This window comes from Diaporthe amygdali (assembly GCF_026229845.1).
Source record: "Diaporthe amygdali strain CAA958 chromosome Unknown NODE_6_length_1560011_cov_65_102424, whole genome shotgun sequence".
NCBI lineage: Eukaryota > Fungi > Ascomycota > Sordariomycetes > Diaporthales > Diaporthaceae > Diaporthe > Diaporthe amygdali.
In genome coordinates this window covers 251,220-269,910 of record NW_026517026.1, presented here as the reverse complement: position 1 = coordinate 269,910, position 18,691 = coordinate 251,220, and the positions used below count along the sequence as shown (strand labels likewise).

General features: G+C 49.3%; 5 protein-coding genes across 5 annotated transcripts; 3 read left to right on the top strand and 2 right to left on the bottom strand.

Annotated features, from left to right (window-relative positions):
• Positions 1-2,119: 2,119 nt before the first annotated feature.
• On the top strand, positions 2,120-7,241 carry J7T55_000833 (uncharacterized protein; the record flags this gene model as incomplete). The annotated part of the gene is made up of 4 exons (XM_053140092.1): positions 2,120-2,416; positions 2,483-4,057; positions 4,135-4,929; positions 5,013-7,241. The coding sequence occupies 4 exons, from the start codon at positions 2,120-2,122 to the stop codon at positions 7,239-7,241; spliced, it is 4,896 nt and encodes a 1,631-aa protein (XP_052996486.1).
• Positions 7,242-8,884: 1,643 nt separating this feature from the next.
• On the top strand, positions 8,885-9,286 carry J7T55_000832 (uncharacterized protein; the record flags this gene model as incomplete). The annotated part of the gene is made up of 1 exon (XM_053140091.1): positions 8,885-9,286. One exon carries the CDS (start codon positions 8,885-8,887, stop codon positions 9,284-9,286), a length of 402 nt encoding a protein of 133 aa, XP_052996485.1.
• A 1,386-nt stretch (positions 9,287-10,672) lies between these two features.
• On the top strand, positions 10,673-11,640 carry J7T55_000831 (uncharacterized protein; the record flags this gene model as incomplete). Its single annotated transcript, XM_053140090.1, has 3 exons — positions 10,673-10,785; positions 10,840-11,448; positions 11,625-11,640. 3 exons carry the CDS (start codon positions 10,673-10,675, stop codon positions 11,638-11,640), a joined length of 738 nt encoding a protein of 245 aa, XP_052996484.1.
• A 780-nt stretch (positions 11,641-12,420) lies between these two features.
• J7T55_000830 (uncharacterized protein) lies at positions 12,421-14,470 on the bottom strand (the record flags this gene model as incomplete). The annotated part of the gene is made up of 5 exons (XM_053140089.1): positions 12,421-12,582; positions 12,632-13,109; positions 13,180-13,243; positions 13,869-14,196; positions 14,258-14,470. The coding sequence occupies 5 exons, from the start codon at positions 14,468-14,470 to the stop codon at positions 12,421-12,423; spliced, it is 1,245 nt and encodes a 414-aa protein (XP_052996483.1).
• Positions 14,471-16,758: 2,288 nt separating this feature from the next.
• Positions 16,759-18,427, bottom strand: J7T55_000829 (S-adenosyl-L-methionine-dependent methyltransferase; the record flags this gene model as incomplete). The annotated part of the gene is made up of 7 exons (XM_053140088.1): positions 16,759-17,202; positions 17,253-17,428; positions 17,494-17,666; positions 17,723-17,839; positions 17,910-17,916; positions 18,032-18,145; positions 18,253-18,427. 7 exons carry the CDS (start codon positions 18,425-18,427, stop codon positions 16,759-16,761), a joined length of 1,206 nt encoding a protein of 401 aa, XP_052996482.1.
• Between the last annotated feature and the right edge of the window lie 264 nt (positions 18,428-18,691).

Sequence of the window (18,691 nt, the reverse complement as noted above, 5' to 3'; positions counted from 1 at the left end):
GCTGTTTGTCATACCTGGCAGTTGATTTGCTAGCAGATGACAACACGATAAGAAAACAGATTCCAGTTACTGCTACCTGCTCCAAATAAAAAGCCACAGATAAGACCGAGCGAATTCAGGCCCTCAAAGCACCAAGCAACAAATAAGGCTCATCAACAAAAAAATATTAAAACTAGAACAGCTTTTTATAACAGCTAGAATCCCACCTTATATAATTTATTACACACGTAAAGAAACAATCAAGTATTGCTATGGTATTTTTAAAATATATCTTACTAATTAATTAGCTTAAATTTTAATAAAATTAGCTTAGCCTATTAAAAGCTATACTATCAAGGGCTTAATTATTTATTAGTTAATACTAGCTATATAAATAAGAAAAGTAGTGTAGAATTAAGTAAGGCTATTAACTTAATATTTAAATAGTATTAGAGGTCTAAAGTCTGCTATACCTTCTGCAAGGACGTTAAACGGACATCAATAGAGCTTCCAGAAATAGGTAGCACCTGGAATGCCTTACAAACGAGATTTACAGACAGTAGATGCTTACTCGTGGATGGACGCTGCAGGAAGCGTCATGTCCGGCTGAACCACCGCAACGGAGCCGACCCGGGACAGGGCTCAACAGACCTCCTTGCATATCCTTATGCTTTGCCCTCGCTATCGGACCTTAAGGACAGAGCATCTGCGTAAGAGGTTTCAGCCTTTTAACGCAACCGCTCTCTTTTGTACTAAGGTGGGGAAAATGACGCTATTGGAATTTCTTCAAGCAAGCCAACTTAAGAGATCGCTGCTTGTATAAGGGTTCTGAAGGCCTGTACAAAGTGGCTAGGGAGAGCTTTTGTGTTTGTGATTTTTGAGTATACGATAGTTTCGGAAAGCGTACTTCTGTAGATAGAGATAGATCTGGCTATAAAGTCCTCGCCACAGCTAAAAGACTCCATGCGAGTGATGGAACAAACAAAAAGCCTGGATGCTGACAGAATAAACGAGGCAACTCGGCCTCGACAGCATGCACACTCTTGCACAACGGTAAGCACGCCGTCATCCATGTGACGCTTTCGCGACACAATGCTAATCAAGTCGTGGGTCACAGATACAATACCGTGACAGCCGAGGATGTCTGAGGGGGCCCGGGTATTAACACGGCCCGCTCTGCACAGGCTCGAAGCGAAAGATCGACATTCATGAGGTAACCTCCAAGGCTCGGACGTAGTGGAGGATATCCGATTCTTGGTTTAACCGTCGTGTGGAATGATTTTGATAAAGTCCGCAGTGATGTTCAGGAGCTTGTATCGCCTACGTGATCACTGGGGCACCATCCTCAAAGCTACCTCAGTAGATCGTGTCAGCTCGAGGACCAAGGTACATAAGTGGATATCCTATCTACAGCTGGAATCTGCATATACCACCATGAACTGGAAGTGCCGGGAGTGTCGGACACATGTGAAACGTCTTGTCCAAGAACTTGAATTTGCTTTGCTCCCATATCGCCAAACGACCGAGGTGACCACTCCATTTATAGTCTATATTCTAGCAGGCCCTCAGGATAAATTCGACTGGGAAGAACATGCTTTAACTTGTTGGCGACGAAATAGGCGCCCGGCCTTGTATCAGTTCGTTCCTCGGTGGAGCCTGGCCAAAGTGGACCAAAATCGGTCTCGGCAGATGACAGACTGAGTGGAGTAGCGAGGAAATGGTGAAGATAAAACTTCCAATACAGTATAGTTCTTGTTACTAAAGAAGAAAGAGAAAGAAGGCCAGCCAGAAGCAACAAAAACAAGAAGAGTTGCGGGAGACTTCCGCTGTTTACTTTACCATAGAGCTCAAAGATTGTGCTGACGTGGTTCATCACCGACAGATCGACGGGGATGTTTTCAGCTTGTATCCACTATTCGCAAAAAAAAGCACCGATAATTGCTGCTTTGGGTTCGGAATACTATAGCTCCGAGCGTCACAGTCAATGTTACTTGCACCATGTCCGACGTCGAATTTTCTTCCTCCTCATCCGCCACCTGGCACGCCTTCTGACCTTCATCCATTGTTCCGCAGCCAAACTTGGAACCCTCCAAATTCAAACTATCGTAAACGCTCGGCGGATCGACGAATCAAAAACAAGATGAGTCAACAGGCATTGTTGATCAAGCCCAAGATGAAGCCTCCTTCAGGAAGCGAGTTGATGGGCGGGATATGGGATGAGGCGGCTCAGGAATTCAACAAAATTTGCGGCAAAACCCTCGAGAAGGGCAAGTTGAAGTCATGGGATGACGTTCGCAAAGCAATCGAGAACATTGAGAAGGTATCATACGTCGACAATTCAAAGAATAATATGTGGGACCGTGCAAAAGACGCAGGCATTCAAGTGCTGGAAGGCCTCAGCTTCCTCACGTCACTAACATCGGATGCTGCTTCATTGGTGGGTGAGGGATCCGATTCCTCCTTCATATAGTCTGGGGCGTAATGCTGACCGATATTTGTGAAGCTCCCTATTCCGGAAGCGGCAACTAATCTTGCGATTTCTGCTCTCGGCTGGGTGTTCAGCGTTCCAGCAAAAGTGCGGGGCTACGATCAAGCCGTTGGCCAGGTCTTCGGCGAAATGTCTTCAGTACTGTCGCGATGTCGCATTTACAAATCCATGATGAGAGTCGACGAAGAACTCGCCAATAACATTCGGGCAGTTATTGTCAGCGTCATCAAATTGTGCGCTCATGTGGTCAAGCACCGTCAAGGTGGCCTGAAGTTCAGCATGCCTGGACGAATACAGGCCATTTTCGCCCAGGATACAAATCTGGACACGGAGATGAAAAAGCTTCAGGGTCTGTTGCAGCAACAGGATAGTTTGGAAGGAACTATCACGCTCGGAGAAGTCCTCAGAATTGGCGAAGTAGCCGAAGAGACCAACGAAAATGTCAAGATGCTCGCCAAACAGCACGACCTTGACAGAACCCTCGACGAGATTCGCAGCGCTCTTGACATTGACTCAAGAGTACGCTTTGACAACAGAACCACTCAGACCCGGGTGCGCCTCTCGACGCAATGTTACGAAGGGACAGGGTCATGGATATGGGACAATGAACAATATCTCACGTGGACGTCGATCGGCTCGAGGGAAGAGAAGCGTTCTCAAATGCTTTTGCTGTCAGGCCCTCCCTGTTCAGGCAAGACCCTGGTTAGCGCCGCTATTACCAAACGTCTTGAAGAGCAAAAAGGGGTCATAGTTGTTGCGCATTATTTTTTTTCCTGCAATGAGTTACTTGAGGGCAGACCAGATGCCGAGCGCTATCGCCATACTGCGAGGAATGCTTTGAAGTCCATGGCCTTCCAATTTGCGAAAGTCGATTCGACACTCAGGAGAAGTCTTTCCAGGACCTTGAGGAACAACAGAGGTGTTTTCAACGAGTCCAAAAATTTGAAAGAGCTGTGGCAACAACTCAGCATCGGAAAGCCCGTGCCAGCAACAAAGTCTGCGTCAGAGGCCCAGTCCAGGTCAGCAACCACGTACTACTTAGTCTTTGATGGACTCGATTATCTCCCCAAGGAGGAGGGCGGAGAATTGATGAACTTGCTCAGCTCTTTGATGACAAGTGAAGAAGCAGCCTCTGTCAGAATTCTCGTGACTGGGAACGACGCTATGTTCAAAAAGCTTGCAAAATCACGCTGGCCACTGCGAATCAACATACACGATCAAAATGAGCAAGACATGCGCATTTATATCAAAGTGAAGCTGGATGAAGCAGGGGCGCTGCAACATAGGTCGTCTAACCAAGAACAAGAGACGGCCCTCGGTATGATTCTCGAGAAGCTACCGGGAAAATCTTCGGGTAGCTTCTCAACATTGCAGTATGAGCTTGACGAGACTATTCGTCAGCTAGATTCGGGCATGACCCTGGAGCAGCTTGCGCAAAGCTTGGACGAGCCAGCAAAGAGTCATCACTTGGTGTTACAAAAGTTACAGGAGTCGTTGACGGAAAGAGAGGTTATCGAGCTCAATGGGCTTTTGCGATGGGTACTTTTCAGTCCGGAACCATTGAGCTTGGACGAGCTGGAGGCTGCTATGGTTAGTCGTCAACCCTTACCTAGGACACGAAAGCTGAGTCTTAAAATTGTCTTTCGGGATTAACATTGAGTGTGTAGTCTCTTTCATCTGAGACCAGGTCCATCATAACACTGGAAGAGATCATCCAGAGCAAGTATCTGGCAGTCTTCGACATGAGAGGCAGGCGTCCACAGGTTCTGGGTGCCATCGCCGGACACCTCAACCGGAAGAACCTACAGCAATCGAAGGTAACCTCTTCGATCAGCATGACTATCACTATCAATAATGCTGACCCGAAGATCTGCGGCCACTTCTTTTGGGACTTGGCATCCAAAACTGTCCGAGACAACTTCAAGGACGACTTCATGGAAGCACTAATGGCAGCACGCAGTGGCGTTCCGGCCATTGGAGTGGAAGAAGTCGAAGCGCATCGCAAAATTATCACGATGACATTTGCTTATCTGAGCGCAGAAGAGAAGACTGAGACGAAAGAGCTCGGAAAACACCTCTTGAGGTACTTGCCATATCGACTAAGCCGTCTCGACAAGTTAGAAGATGAAGACATGGGGTCCCTACCGTCGAACGACAAATTGGAAATTGGTCTTGGGTTGTACCAAATGTTCACAGACTGCGCCATAGTCAACCGGCACCAAGCGAGTTTCGAGAGGGCATCCTGGAGCGAAGACGATGTGCATGTGGTGAAGCAATGGCTGAGTGACCGCTCCGTCATCAAGAAGATAGCAGATTCGAAGTGGAAGGAGATCTGTCAACAGTCAAATCCAACTGATGGATTTCTGGGGCAATGGGCGAAGCAGATTACGCATCACTTCATAAGAAGCAGGGAATGGAAAGCTGAGAGTGCATATGCCTGGGTCCAGAACTTGATGAGCGTGGTAAGTAATTACTGTCCCTTCGTCCTCAAGGGCCGGCTGGAGTCTGAAAGATCATGGGCAACTCATTGACTCTTCGTGGCCAGGGACAGAGCAGTGGCAACAAGGGAAGTCGTTACTTTGACAGTGCCCATTGGGAGCGTGTCAGTGCTTGGTGCCAGCATCGCTTGGGCCTAGAAGATGCAGATATTAATTCGCTTTGGTATGAGCGCCTGGGCCAGGCAGCCGAGCATCATATCCCCCTGGCAACTGCGAAGTCCACTACTAGTAGATACTACACGATGATACGGTATAGGCAGTGGCAAAGGGGCCAGCGTATCGCCGATATCGCGGAGTTATTCTACACTCGCGCCCTTATGGGCCCCTTCCGGATGGGCGAGAAGCCCAGCTGGCTGTGCCACCGAGGTCTAAGCCGAATGCACGCCCGTCCTGGTTTGTGGGATGACACGAGCATGGTCGAGGCAAACAAGGCTTTGGAGCATGCGGAACGGGCTCTACATGAAGCAGATTGTGAAGAGGCCTCGCCAAAGGCAACCGGAGCAGAAATTCAGGATCTCCACTTCTTAGCTGGAGATTGCGCCACGGCTGCCGGCGATTTATTGCGGGCAGCAGATTATTATGAGCGAGCGTCTCGGGACGATGGCACGAATCAAGCGACTCATGGAAAATTGAAATGCTTGAAGACGCGACTGAGACTCGCTCGCTCAAAGCAGACGAAGACCAACACAGACAAGGCGAGGGAGATGTTGCTTGCTACAATGGCTGGAGCACAGCAAGCTAGAAGTCCGACTGTGGTCGCCATCTGGAAGCGTATTGCGCTTGAAGATGATCGCGTTGACCTTATCGGCCAAATCTTCACTTTTGGGCGAGGTGATCGACGCTTGTTTGAAGGATTTGCAGACACCATGCAAGTCGCAATAGACGAGTACAGACTGGCACAGAGCCGGACACACAGTTCCTCAGTTGTTGTTCAAGACGAGCTGGGCAGCTTTGCTGAGAATGAGGCCTTAGGAATCCTTCTTTATTATAGAGGAATTGCTTTCTACAAATACCAAGTGCCAGAAGATAGCGGAGAGGATTATCGTATCGATCAGGCTCTAGAGTCCTGGAGAGGTTGTCGTAAGACACTTGTCAACATTGGGGGTCGCAACGCACTGAAGGCGCGGGCGGATGCCTCTGCGGAATTGGCGAAGCACTACTTCCAACAGGTTCTCGAGCGCTACAGAACATTGAGCGCTGACTCCGGAAGGAGTAAAATCTTGCAAAAAATGTTCCTCCAAAACACCAACAGTCCGCTATACAAGTTGCTTGAGTTGGACGAGTCTTCATCTCATTCGTCATACAGCGATCCAGCTGCTCTGCTTGCAGCGGCGTACCATTTGATGGAAGATTTTGAGCACTCTAAATGCATGCTCAGGAGATGGCTCAAGCCTGCTCTGGACATACTCGACGATAACATACCTGAAAATGACGTGGAGGGAATCGCGATGATCGGAAGGATCATGGCAAATCATGGTCATCTGGAAGACCAAGCGATTGCCATGTCTCTTTTAGGTCAGCCGGACCTGGTTTCGAACGCCCTATCGTTTGAGATCGAGGACATCATTGGCGGCGATGTCAATGACAAGACTCGAATGCTAGACGATGTGACCAGACTGGCAGCAAAAATCGTCCGGCTCGTCAAGTCCCAAATACCTGATGTGTCACAGCAGAGAAGACGAATCAAAGCCGCGGTGAATCATGTAGAGTCGCTGATGACTGAGGCAGCGGGCCAAGACTATTTGACCGCAACGGGCGGCGCCATGTGTGATGTTGGCAACGGTGACCCTCGGGAGTCAGTTGTACTTGACTCGCATGTCTCTACGGCGCGTAGACTCGTCCATGACCGCCTGGCTGATTTAGAGCAGAAACACACCCCGGAGCTCGACCCTCGCGCATTTCAATCGGGTTGGACTTGGACTTGCGACGGCTGTTCTGCTGATGGGCAGCATTGCCGTAACGTCTTGAGTTTTGACCGGGAACTCTACCGCTGCATATACTGCCAGTCAAAGGACTTTTGTGCGGAGTGTCTTGAGCGTCTGCGGCACGATGATAACACCTCAGCGATCATCAGAGCCTGCAGCCCAGGCCACAGCTGGATGAAATTTGAACCATGGGGTACAGATCTGTACCGAGGCCTTGGAGCAAAGACTCTGCAAGTTCCGAGTCTGAGGCTTTTGGACAAAACTTCAATGATCTGGGAAATTTGCTACACCAACAGCCAAGAAATCACGTTGGAGGACTGGAAAAAAAGTCTTGCTGCCAAGTGTGCTTAAGACTAAACGGTGATCGATACCGTCATAATATGCGCTCCTGGAATGGATCGTTGGGTACCTAGGTATATATTATCTCGTATACCAGTCGTCCGCTCTTGCGCGTACTTCCTGCTTGATGCGGCTTGTCAAAATGAGAAGTCTTGCACTCTCTTGGGAAACAAGCAGACAAAATTTTCAAACAACCCTTTCTATTACTTAGCAAATGCTGTATAGTAAATATTACGCCAAGTTCAGGAATTCCATTATACCACTGGGTTCACTCTCGTGGGCCACAGCAAGGAATATAGATGCCCAGTGCGAGTCTGATTGCAGGGATGGGGTGTTTGATACCCCGGGGAGAAAGTCAGTAGGTAATATCCGAACAAAATATGCTAAATTATAGTAACACTATAGCTTGGTGAGAATGACTGAAGGTCACGATAAGTTGAAAAAGAAATTTCGCTAAGGCTTTGGGCCTATAGGCTTGGTGATGCAATGGGGGAACTCATAGGTGGTCGTTTATTCTCGACATATTTACACGCCTTTTCAGACCATTTCAGAAAACCAAATGTACCTCCTGTAGCAATGATCGCCATCCATGAAAGAGCGCTCACATTGAACGGTAAAGATTATAGATTTTGGATCGGCCTACGATAAGGCCGATCATGAAAAGAAAATCAGGTTGTGCCATTGACATTACGAATTGTTGCGCTGAAAGCTGGTTAGCTACATGCGCGAAAGGCAGTCAGAGAGGGTGTTTGTGGATCCAACCGTTCAATATATTGACTTTTTTTTTCTTTTTTTTTTTCTTTTTATATTTTTTTTTTTAGCGAACTACACATACTCACTTGACTCATGGCTTTTAAGCTTGAGACATATTTTATATTTCACGACAGAAACTAATCAATTAAAAAGGTTGCTACGAGCAGGACTCTATCCATATGATGAAAACATTGATTGTTGTGTGTATAGTAAGAGTTCGGGCCTGATCCCGCCTGATTCGATATTTATAAGGGATTTTACTCTCAGACACGACAGATGAAGAGTCGAGTGTCTTGACTTATTTAAGTTAATATACTCACCCGAAGGAAAGAAGTGGAATCTTGCCAGGCTGAAGACTATTGCCCGTGAATAGAAGTCGGACCAGGTGTTACGGACCCTGCAAAATGACGGCTTCTTGTTCCGAGAAGTTTCATGGGAAATGATCACAGAGTTTCAACTGGAACAATATCTCTGCTCATCTAGTGAGAGATTGGGTTCAGTTGGTACAGAACTCCATCCCGTAGGTTTTCATATAATATTGGAGTGGCTGTCAAATCATTTTCATTGGGCTTTAATCTGACTTTCAGGCCGGATTCTCGTATCAAAGCATGCTCTTGAAAGTTACTTGCAACATACTCATCACAATATCCTGCTTATTTTTGTCCTTCATGCAATAATTCCTGTGGAATGAACAGCTAATCTGTTGCTTCATAAACAAACAAGTCTCATATTTCCAAGCCTCAGAATATTCTCCAGCTTTATCTCACCATTGAAAAGATAGGGGTGGGGGGAATTACTTCGCTTGAGACAGACAGTGGACTGTGCGGGCCCGGGATCTCCCGCTGGGCAACATCGCCTTTCGCTTGAGTGGTCCGAGGGTGAGGCAACCAGCAAACTCCAGGATGAAGGAGTTGCGCAAGGATAATGGCATCGCTTGGGTTTTGACCTGTTGGGCTGTGCAGGGCGAAAAGTCCAAGCCTCGCCACCATCCTCTCGATCCACGTTTGGCTTTGACGTATAGGACAGAGCCAGGATCCTGGTGTGGCATCATCGATGAAGCGAAACAGGTTCCTATGTGGTGTATGGTGTGCGCAGGACTGATCATCAAGAAAGCGTACCGGTGCAAGCAGTGCGTCGGGGTGCGTAGGGTCGTGGAAGGTGGCCAGCCGGTCATCTGTCTGATTGATCTCTGCCCACATTGCTTTCGGAAAGCGACAGAGGGACCGCACCGGCAATTGACGGCATTGCACCACGATCTAGGGCACGGTTTCCAGGTGTTCAACATTGAGGATGATTCACGCTAGCGTGAGATGAATCGGGCGCGGCGGTGGATTTGGATCATGGTCCCCACGATGATGGAAATGTCCGAAGTCATAGCGTGCAAGTGAAAGTGGTTTGGCTTAGATGAGCCGGGGTCAGAAGGTTGGGGTGTTGGCCAAGCTTTCTCAGGGTATGTTCTTCACGCCCCCTCAGAGATTGGTGGCATCTTGCTTAGTTGATCGCTTCGCTCAGAGAATGTTAGGTTTTGGCGGGTGACGCTCCGCTGTGGTCGCTCGCTTACGCTCACTCAGAGATTGGATCGCGGTTCGCGCTCAGAAAATGTTAGTCAACTATGTCTCCGTCCCCCTTGACCCAGAAGCAGCCTTATCACGTGAAATTTCACTGCCGGACTCACAAGTGGAGCCAAATGAAGCCTGCCCGACGGTTAGGGGCCAATGATACCACGGATCTGTCCATAGTGGGTGAAGACAAATAGGGGCTCTGACGAGACGATATGACGATGTTCAGACAATCTTCAGTGGGATAGGACGGATGTTTATCCTCGCCCCCTCAGATCTGCGGTCTGTGAGGGCGTGGGGCTGAATGCCAGCAGGGCCCTTTGGGCTGGGACCCACAGGGCCCTTATCAATAAGCTTATCTTATTAGCCCACCGCTATACTGGAAATAGCTTCCACGGCACACGCGCAGCTACGCTGCTTTCGCTTTTCTTTTCGTTAGGCGAACCTGAACAGAAATCAACATATTCCTACAGCCAAATCGAGCCTTTGTGCCGTGACGACGTAGGGACCGTCTCACAGTCAACCGTATATTGCAACTTCAATGATTACTGGTGAGGTTATTGATGGGCCTCAAAGATTCTTGAAAGAACTCGAGTGCTATGCATATAACGCTTCAGCCGATACTTGATTGGTGACATACGGAATACTTTCTAGTGAGTGATGATGCCCTGTCTCGTGCGAAGCTGACAGGAGGCCTGCCAATTGTATCAAGTATCCACATCTGTCAAGTGCCGATCCGTATTTTCATCCCATGTGACAGGGCTATGCCAAGGGTGTAGGTGGATCGTCGTTGTAGAATCTCTTCCGGTTCGCAAAATGAGAAAATGATGATCATGTGGACGAAGCTCATGCTGAGGGCTCGGGGTAAGTCTCCAATACCCTGACTGAAACAATTGAGGGGTTGTGAAGGAGGGCTATCGCGCTTGCATATCATAATCTATGGGTGGTGTTGAAGTATATAGGGGTCCCAGAAGCCTTTTTCAGTGACCAGAGCTCTCTCTACACCAACTCTGTGTTCCCTTACTCACCATCTCTGCATTTGCAGCTGTCGTTCCTTAAACCCAACGGACTTTCATTCATTCATTTAAAACCAACTTATTCTATCACTTTACATCGATACTATCGATCAAGATGCGTTTCACGACCTTCGCTTCCGCAGCGCTTGCCGCCTATTCTGTCCCTGTTCTGGCCACACCAGTGGCTAAGGTAGATGCCCCTGTCCACGAGCGACAACTGTCGAGCTTGTGAGTGTCACAATATTCCTGGACTTTCTGATTCAGAACTGACCATGAACGCAGGACCGGCTTGCTCGGCGGACTCCTGGACCTTCCGGTCGTCGGCTCCCTCCTCTCCGACCTTGGTATTACTCTGGACGCCTCCTCGGTCAACAGCGTCCTTGGAGAAGTCGAGTCTGTCGCCACCAACATCCTGACCAACGCCGGCACCGGTGGCGCCCTCAATGTTGTCGCTGAGATCACTGGCGGTCTGACGAACCTCAACACCACCTTCGCGGGCAACGACCAGGCACTGAGTGCTATCGGCAGCCTCACGAACATTGTCGGTCTCGTCGAGGGTCTCGCCGGCGCCGCTAGCAACGGAACTGCAACGGCTTCTGGGTCCATCCCCATTGTTGGCGACATCCTCGGTGAGGTCGGATCTGTGGTGGGCAGCCTCACCGGTGGCAAGTTCACTGGCGTGTCTTCGTCGGTCATCCAGGGCGTCCTGAAGGGAGGACTTGGCAACTTGACGACGCTGGTGAGCGACCTTTCTGCTGACGGCATCGTGAGCTCGCTCACCAGCGTTGTCGGCGTTGTCACAACACTCGCAGGAAACCTGGTCGGCAAGACCATCTCAGGCAGCGTCGACGTCGGTGGTATCCTGAGCTCGGTTCTCGGATTCCTTAAGCTGTAAGAAAGCCTGTCTGCATGAATCTCCGGGCATGTGATATGAAAAGGCATGGAAGCATCATGAGGGGCGTTACTTTGTGAAGGTAGAACACCACAGCCTTTTCCTTCAACGCTCCAGGGACTTGAATACCAAATGTATATGACTTGACTCCGCATCAATTTCTCATTCCTCATAGGAAACAGCAGGATTGAACATCTCGCTAGTTTATTTATATTTTAGCTGCTCTGTTGTAGAACACAATTATTACAGCTTATTCCCTTAACAAGGAATGTGGCCAGTCAATCTCCTACTTTTAGTATTATGGTGTGCTGTGGGCAGGTTGTGACTGGTAGTGGTGAATGGCAGGGCTTTGCATACAGACCACCTGCAGCCACAAGGCCCTAAGCATTTAAGCCTTTCCGCACATTAGAGGGATCCTTCCTCCCTACTCTTCTTAGCTAGACAAGATTTTATTTGAAACTCTACAATTCAGAGTAAGACTCGAGAGTATCGCCTCTCGTATGTCTCTCCCGTGACATTTAGGTAGTATAAACCAGCCCAAGGTTTAGGCCATTGGCTAATATAATGTCGCAGATTTCTCGGAACCTAGCTTGCTAGTTTGGGTTTGTGACTTGAGCGCAGTGCTACCCACGGTATTTATAAACAGCCTTGTGTCGTGGACCCGGGATAGAAATCCTGGTTGGATATCCTAGTTCATTCTTCTCATCTAATCTATATCTTAACACTCCATACATCCTAGCATATTTCATCGGAGTATTGTATATAATTGACAGCGGCCTAGGAAAACTATATATCATGATGCATTTAAAATCCAAATAAAGTTTGAAGAGCAGGTGAATATCATAGAGGCTCAATCCCTGTGTATTATGGGAGCTACGGTAATGACTGGTCTGACTATATTCCTTGTTAGTCGCAAACCCCTATCATAGCTGCGCCGTTATCCGTCTAGCCCGGACCGAGAACTCCGGGCCTTAGTTGACGATGCCGGCCTCGCGCAGTGCTTCGATGATGACCTCCTCGGGGGTAGAGTTGCCTTCCATGTCCGGCAATGCCTTCCCGTCGATGAAGACCTCATGGGTTCCTTTGGTTGTCTTGGCGTGAGATGTCACATTACCCTTGAGGTCGGTGATTTCCTTTCATGGCGTTCCACCCCGTAGTCCGATAGATCTCCGTAGGGTTGACTGCATCGGCAGGCAGCATGGCAATCCCGTCGGTGTCAGAGAGGACGAACTCCTTCATGTGCCTGCCGAGTGTGTCCTGATCCAGGAGTTCGATACCGATGATTCCCGTGAGGCCGTTGAGCTGGAGGTGCTTCTGCGCGGCGGTGATGAAGGCATTGTCATTAGCGGTCATCGGTGGGAGAGAACCTGGGCGGAACTCGTACGGGTGGATCTCCTCGTTGGCACCCAGCACGAATAAGTAGCCATGCAGGGTCCCCAGGTCCAGCTGGTCGGCTTTGGTCGGGTGTGTCCAGAGGCCGTGGAGATTGTTCATGGGCTTTCCGATCATGACCATTCCCTTGGCCAGCTTCACATGTCCATAGATCAGATGCAGGCCGAACTTGTTCTGGACATTTAACTCCTTGATGATGGTTTTGAGCCCTGTAATAAATACCTCAGCCACATGAGGTTGATCCGTGTCGTCTTGGAGCATGTTGTATCTTTGTCACCGGATGGTCAGCGCGAGTGTCAGGGGATTATGCACACAGGGGGACTTGCATGCATCCAGACTTGCCCATATTGTCCAGTGTAGGTTGCTGGTGGAGGCCAGAGATAGCCAGAGGGCTGAGGACATCTGCGGTCAGTATTGAAGTGGTCTTTGCTTCTTGCCTAGCTTCAGACTAAAGGTAGGGGACTTGGCAGGATGTAGAAAATAGGAATTTCAGAATACTTCAGAAAAGTTATAAGGAGGCCCGGCGGACTCTGTCACCTAAACGAAAAGAGATAGATGCGTAGGACATTTGAGAGAAACAATATACTTACAGCGACTCCTGACAGCACAGAACTCTCCAGCTTTATATAGAAGGCTGGGAGGCAGAAATGATGATCCCTATAGAGCCTATCTTCCTCGAGGTCTCGGGTTGCGAACCATCACAGAATCTATTGATAGCGGTGTAATTGTTGTTGGTCCTGTAATTATAATCGGCCTGCATTGTAACTATTGGCCGATGAAGTGCTACATATCGCATTCATCTACAAAGATACTTCCATCGCTTTACAAAAAGAACATCCTAAGTGGAAGACTATAGAAAAACAAAGAAGTTCTTTTTTTCCCATCTTGATATAGCGGAGGGGGCCAGCATCGGTAATAAAAACAAAAGATTACTTCAGGTCATCTAGCATTTCGAGCTCCAAGCCACATTTTGGAACTGTTTCTCAGCTTTTCCTACTAAGATAATAGTAGAAGCCCGCGAACGTACCAATAATTGTGGCGATAGCACTAGACAGCACAATGCCCATCAGTATCTGCTTCATTGCAACCCCAAGAACAACACCTGGCACCAAGATGCACAACAAAACTCCGATGGCAAGCACCGCCATCCCAATCTTGATAAAATTAGATCGGAAGATGAGTGTTCTATTAGCGTTATGCTCTTCATCTGGGGCCGCATCTTGGGCCACGATGGGGTCGTCAGCCTCAAAGGCGGAAGAGCTGTCAGGGAGGGATTGCCTGTCCGTGTCGACGCGTTCCTGGCTGGTGGTTGTGTACTCTTGGACATCGCCAGGCTGGGACTCTAGATCTAGTGACTGCAGAGGAAGGACATGAGTTTCTTCCCATCGCAGTGGAGCAGCTGTGATGAGTACTTACTTCCTCCAGGGCCACAGTCTCGGTAACACGGCGAGTGAGACAACGGAGTAGGGCATCCTGACCAGTTTGATATCCGCTGAGAATTATATTCATCATCTCATCGACGAGAATATGGGGACGTAGTTCAACAGTGCGCAAGAGGCTGGAACTACCGTGTTTCAAGCGGGAAAATAGGTCATGGCCACGGCCTGTGGGAGAGCTTTCGGTCGGCATAGTGATCGTTATCCAAGAGCACACTATAAATCTTCGGGGCCTGAAGAGACAACATCAGGATGAGAGAATAAGAGTAGAATAAGGAAATAATGGTTGAGAATTGCGTCTCTAAATAGTCCTTGCGATACTAACGACGAAATCAAGGTCAGCCATCCATCCGAGTTGCCTTGGTTACCTAGATTCGACATCATGTATGTGCACCCGTCACAATTGATGCTACCCGCTTCAATTAGTGCTGCTCGGCTGTGTCGGTGAAGATATGGTTCTAGTGACACCGCAGCCAACCGTACAGATAAAATCCATGATTGCGTTGGTCAATCCATTGCGCGAACTCGATGCCCACCCAATCTCATGGCGATGAGGCCGCAACATGGTAATGGACGGAATGGCAAGCCCTACCCATAGCCAGCCTGCAGTAAACCGGTCGATGCGCACCCAGTGGGCTCTTGTATTCCTCTGACCATACCGCAGATCTCTCTGACCATGCCGCAGATCTGTCGGATCATGCCGCAGACAGGACTGACAGCCCCTTCTAACCAAAAATGGGTCGAGTCAGCCTTGGATGCACGGGGAAAAGGTGCATCTGCTGATCCAGGGCGAATCGGACAAGATATAGCAGTGCCGTCAGATATACCTCCGACTCCCACTTACATGGATCCCGGCCCAATGACTGTCATATGATGCGTATGCATGCTCCTGCAGTTCCCATGTGTATGACCCGAATGCATGCCCCTGCACCTCATATGCGTACGACCGGTATGCATGTTCCTGCACTTCATGTGCGTATGACCTAATGGTCTGGGCTTCGAAATCGAACGCCTGTGGTGTAGTGAGGAAAGCACTGGCAGTGTGCTTGGAATCGAAAAGATAGCGGACAAGCAGTCGATTGTCCTACCAGTGACCTTGATGCACGAATTCTGCAAACAAGGATCTTTTGCAATCTGACAGGCATAATGTTTCGCTATTTTAGCACTGCCTCAACTCATGCCATCGCCTGACTGACCCGTCTTCACCTCTAAGACCATTGGCTAAACCCACAGAACGCGGGGATCGAGTGAAGGAAGAAGGAGTAATATCATTCAGTCTTTCCAGTGTGGCTGAAAGGCTAATTACTTCGCGATTCAGTCCTGTTCCGCAAAGCCGTGTGGTCTTGTTCTCACAGTCTGGCAGTGAAGTATACTGTTATCTGGCATGCAAGTTGGGCGCCCGAGGTGACCGACTATATGCGCCCGTGGTGATATGCCCGCGGGTCTTGGCCTCGGCGCTAGCATCGCTCAGAAGCCGTTATGGCTGGCTATCCTCTGTGCGAACGCGGGGGAAACCTCGATGTCGGGCCCCGCTGTTGAGTGTCGCGAAGGCATGGCCATTCTCAGGGAGCTTCAGCAACAACACACTACTCCTGCGACGACCTGCCACACCACGTAATCCGCTAAGACTTTGCCGCTGGGCTGCGCTGGCTCATCTCTGGTGGATGGAATCCGGCCACTCATGGACTGCCACGGGAACCTAGGCCGAGGTTTCCGTCTCCTTATTCTTTTAGAAAGGTTGTCTGTGGGACCCAGCCGAATTAGCAGACCACACGACCAGGTAGACTACAAGCCACACACATGGTCCTTCCCGAGATCTCTGACCACCACTGCGGTAGGAGTCTAGTATCGGTCGCGACATGACGCGTTCACGCTAAATGTGGATGGTCAGCGAAGCTCTCATGACTGTAGGGCTGCATAGCTCAGATGGATGCCAACCACGACATCTTTAGGGGCCTCTGGACCGTCATTTTACTCTGAGCTCTCGACAGATCGGTCGGTTCCAATTTACCAGGTGGTCATCCCACTTCTTCGGACCCGAGTTAAGCGGCCGAAGAACCCGTCAGTACCTCTATAGTCACCCCTTCTTTTGGGCTGCCCCTAGATCTGGAATAGCTGTAAGGCCAGAGTGTGACTGCTGAGTTCAGATAAGGGTGAAGCTAAAGTGCGCTTCCCTGAGCTTAATACGCCTCGGTGAAACTTGCCGCAGCAGATATCTATGAGCCCGCCTCCAGGCGCCTGGTTTGGAATACTGCCAGCCACCTGGACCCCGAGTCAGATCGAACGATCAAGTATGTGGCACACGTATGTGGCACACTAACCGGGTTATGAATCACAATTGTTTGTATCCCGAAGCGATTGCTTGTAGTCACTTGCGGGACTTACCTACTTGAGATATGCATTTCTTTCTGACGTGGTGCGTAACGAGACCAAACGATGCTCAAGCCATCTCTTTGCCTTGAAATTTTGTTTTTTAGCCCCCTATACTCTCTCGCATTCGATTAGACCTTCTACACCTGGTAGGCCACACAGCCAGATCTTCTTGATTTTGAGACCCAGCCCGCTCCCTTCAATGAGCTGATACCATTGAGCCTCAGTTCGCTCCAAAGCAGACAATTGAGTCATCATGAGCATATCGCCAGCTGTGTTCTCCCAGTGAGCCCCCATTGAAGGAATGACAACGTCGTTGATGAGAAGCTTGCTGTAACCGGGTCTCATAGCCTCGACTACTCGCGTCAGGATAGACTTGCAGACGTGGTCGGGCCAGTCATGCATAATAGAGTGCATGAAGTAAGCTCGCGCTCCCTTGATCGGTTGCTCAGTGTGGAAATCATAGGAAAGCCGTTCAATGGTTGGGTCGAGATCTTGAATGTCTGCTATAACGGCAGGGAGATCTTCGAGATAGATTTTCTTATATTTCGGTATCTTTGATTAGCCGGCAGCATAAGAATGTTTGGGACGGGACAGTTACTCACACCAGGCTGGTTGGGAAACCGTTTCTTGAATTCGGTCAAGTCGTGCCCCAGACCACCGGCGATGTCCACCAGAAATGGAGCCTCAGAGTCTGCTTCAGCTCCGTGGATTAAGTTCTCTTGGACCGGGTAAATGGATGGATCCATCCAAGGTGTTCGGCCCTGCCGGTATCCACGCACTAGGTACTCCCATTAGCAGACTCAGGGCTATCTGGAATGATTATCCAAGATGCAGGAATCTTACTGTGATTGTTGACCTGTTGAAGACATCCTACGGAGTGGAGGTATTGAAAGACGTCCAGGTCTGTACCATAAGCCTCCTTCAGAGCACCGTTCTTTGGATCGGTGGGGTTACGCCAGTTGTTCTTCCGAGCCCATTTGTGGAACTCCAATCCACTTGCTCCTATTTCACCAAGCCTACATGGTTTTTAGCCTATATGGACAGAACGTATTACTTCATATTTGATACTCACAGTGTGATATAGCCACCCGAAATTTGTGGAAGAGCCATCGACCGAGTGAAGTTGGTGAGCTTGTATTGATCGACACCGGTCTCAATGAGATAGCCCATAGCCGCAAGATGGCGCATCCTACCGCGGTTTAGCTTCGAAGTGTCCAATCAGGAAAATGAATTATTCCAAACCCAGGAGTATAACTGACAGTCGCCCTGAATGATGTCAGCTAAGCTCCAAACCAATTCGTTTTCAAGTCAAGTTATTGGTGTGGAAGCGCGCGATGCAGAGGCCGAGTAATGGCCGACAGGACGAGACAAAGCAACTCACCAAGAAGCACCGGATCAAAACCTAGCGTGTCCGCGAGATCGGCAACGTTTTGAGGTCCGTCACCATTTTTGGCCATTAGTATCCAAAGCCCTGCGTCAACACCGGTGACCAAACCTGTATCCACACCCAGCTTGTCGTAATCCAGATTAGAAACCTGCCAAGAACCAATTTGCTGAGCGCCATCCTTACCTGTGCCCAGGTATGTTTAGTCATAGTCTCACGAGGCGTTTCCAGGGCCTGGACAAGGGACCTTGCTTGAATGAGGAGAGCATGCCTGGCAGTCTCATCCCCAGGCGAGAGAGCGTTGGCCTTGTCGACAATGCCCTTCACAATTCCGGGAACCGCTTCAAGATCGTTAGGCCTGACGGCGATCGAGAAGTCCACGGCATCTGCCATCGTGTTGGTGAAGATTTGAAACTGAGAGAAGAGTATTACAAAAGGGAGAAATTTCCTAGTGACAAATATCGGGATGAAGTTGGACGGTTTTCACCCCGGCACTTTTGATGGCAGAGACTACAGTGTACGCGGGAACCCAGTGGGATATAAAACGAGGGTATGAGACAGGTCTTGAAAATTGAAAAGCTGCATGAGTATGAATCGACCCACAGCTCGCTCAAGGGTGCACAAGTGGGATACTGCTTACCCCGGGGGCACATGTGT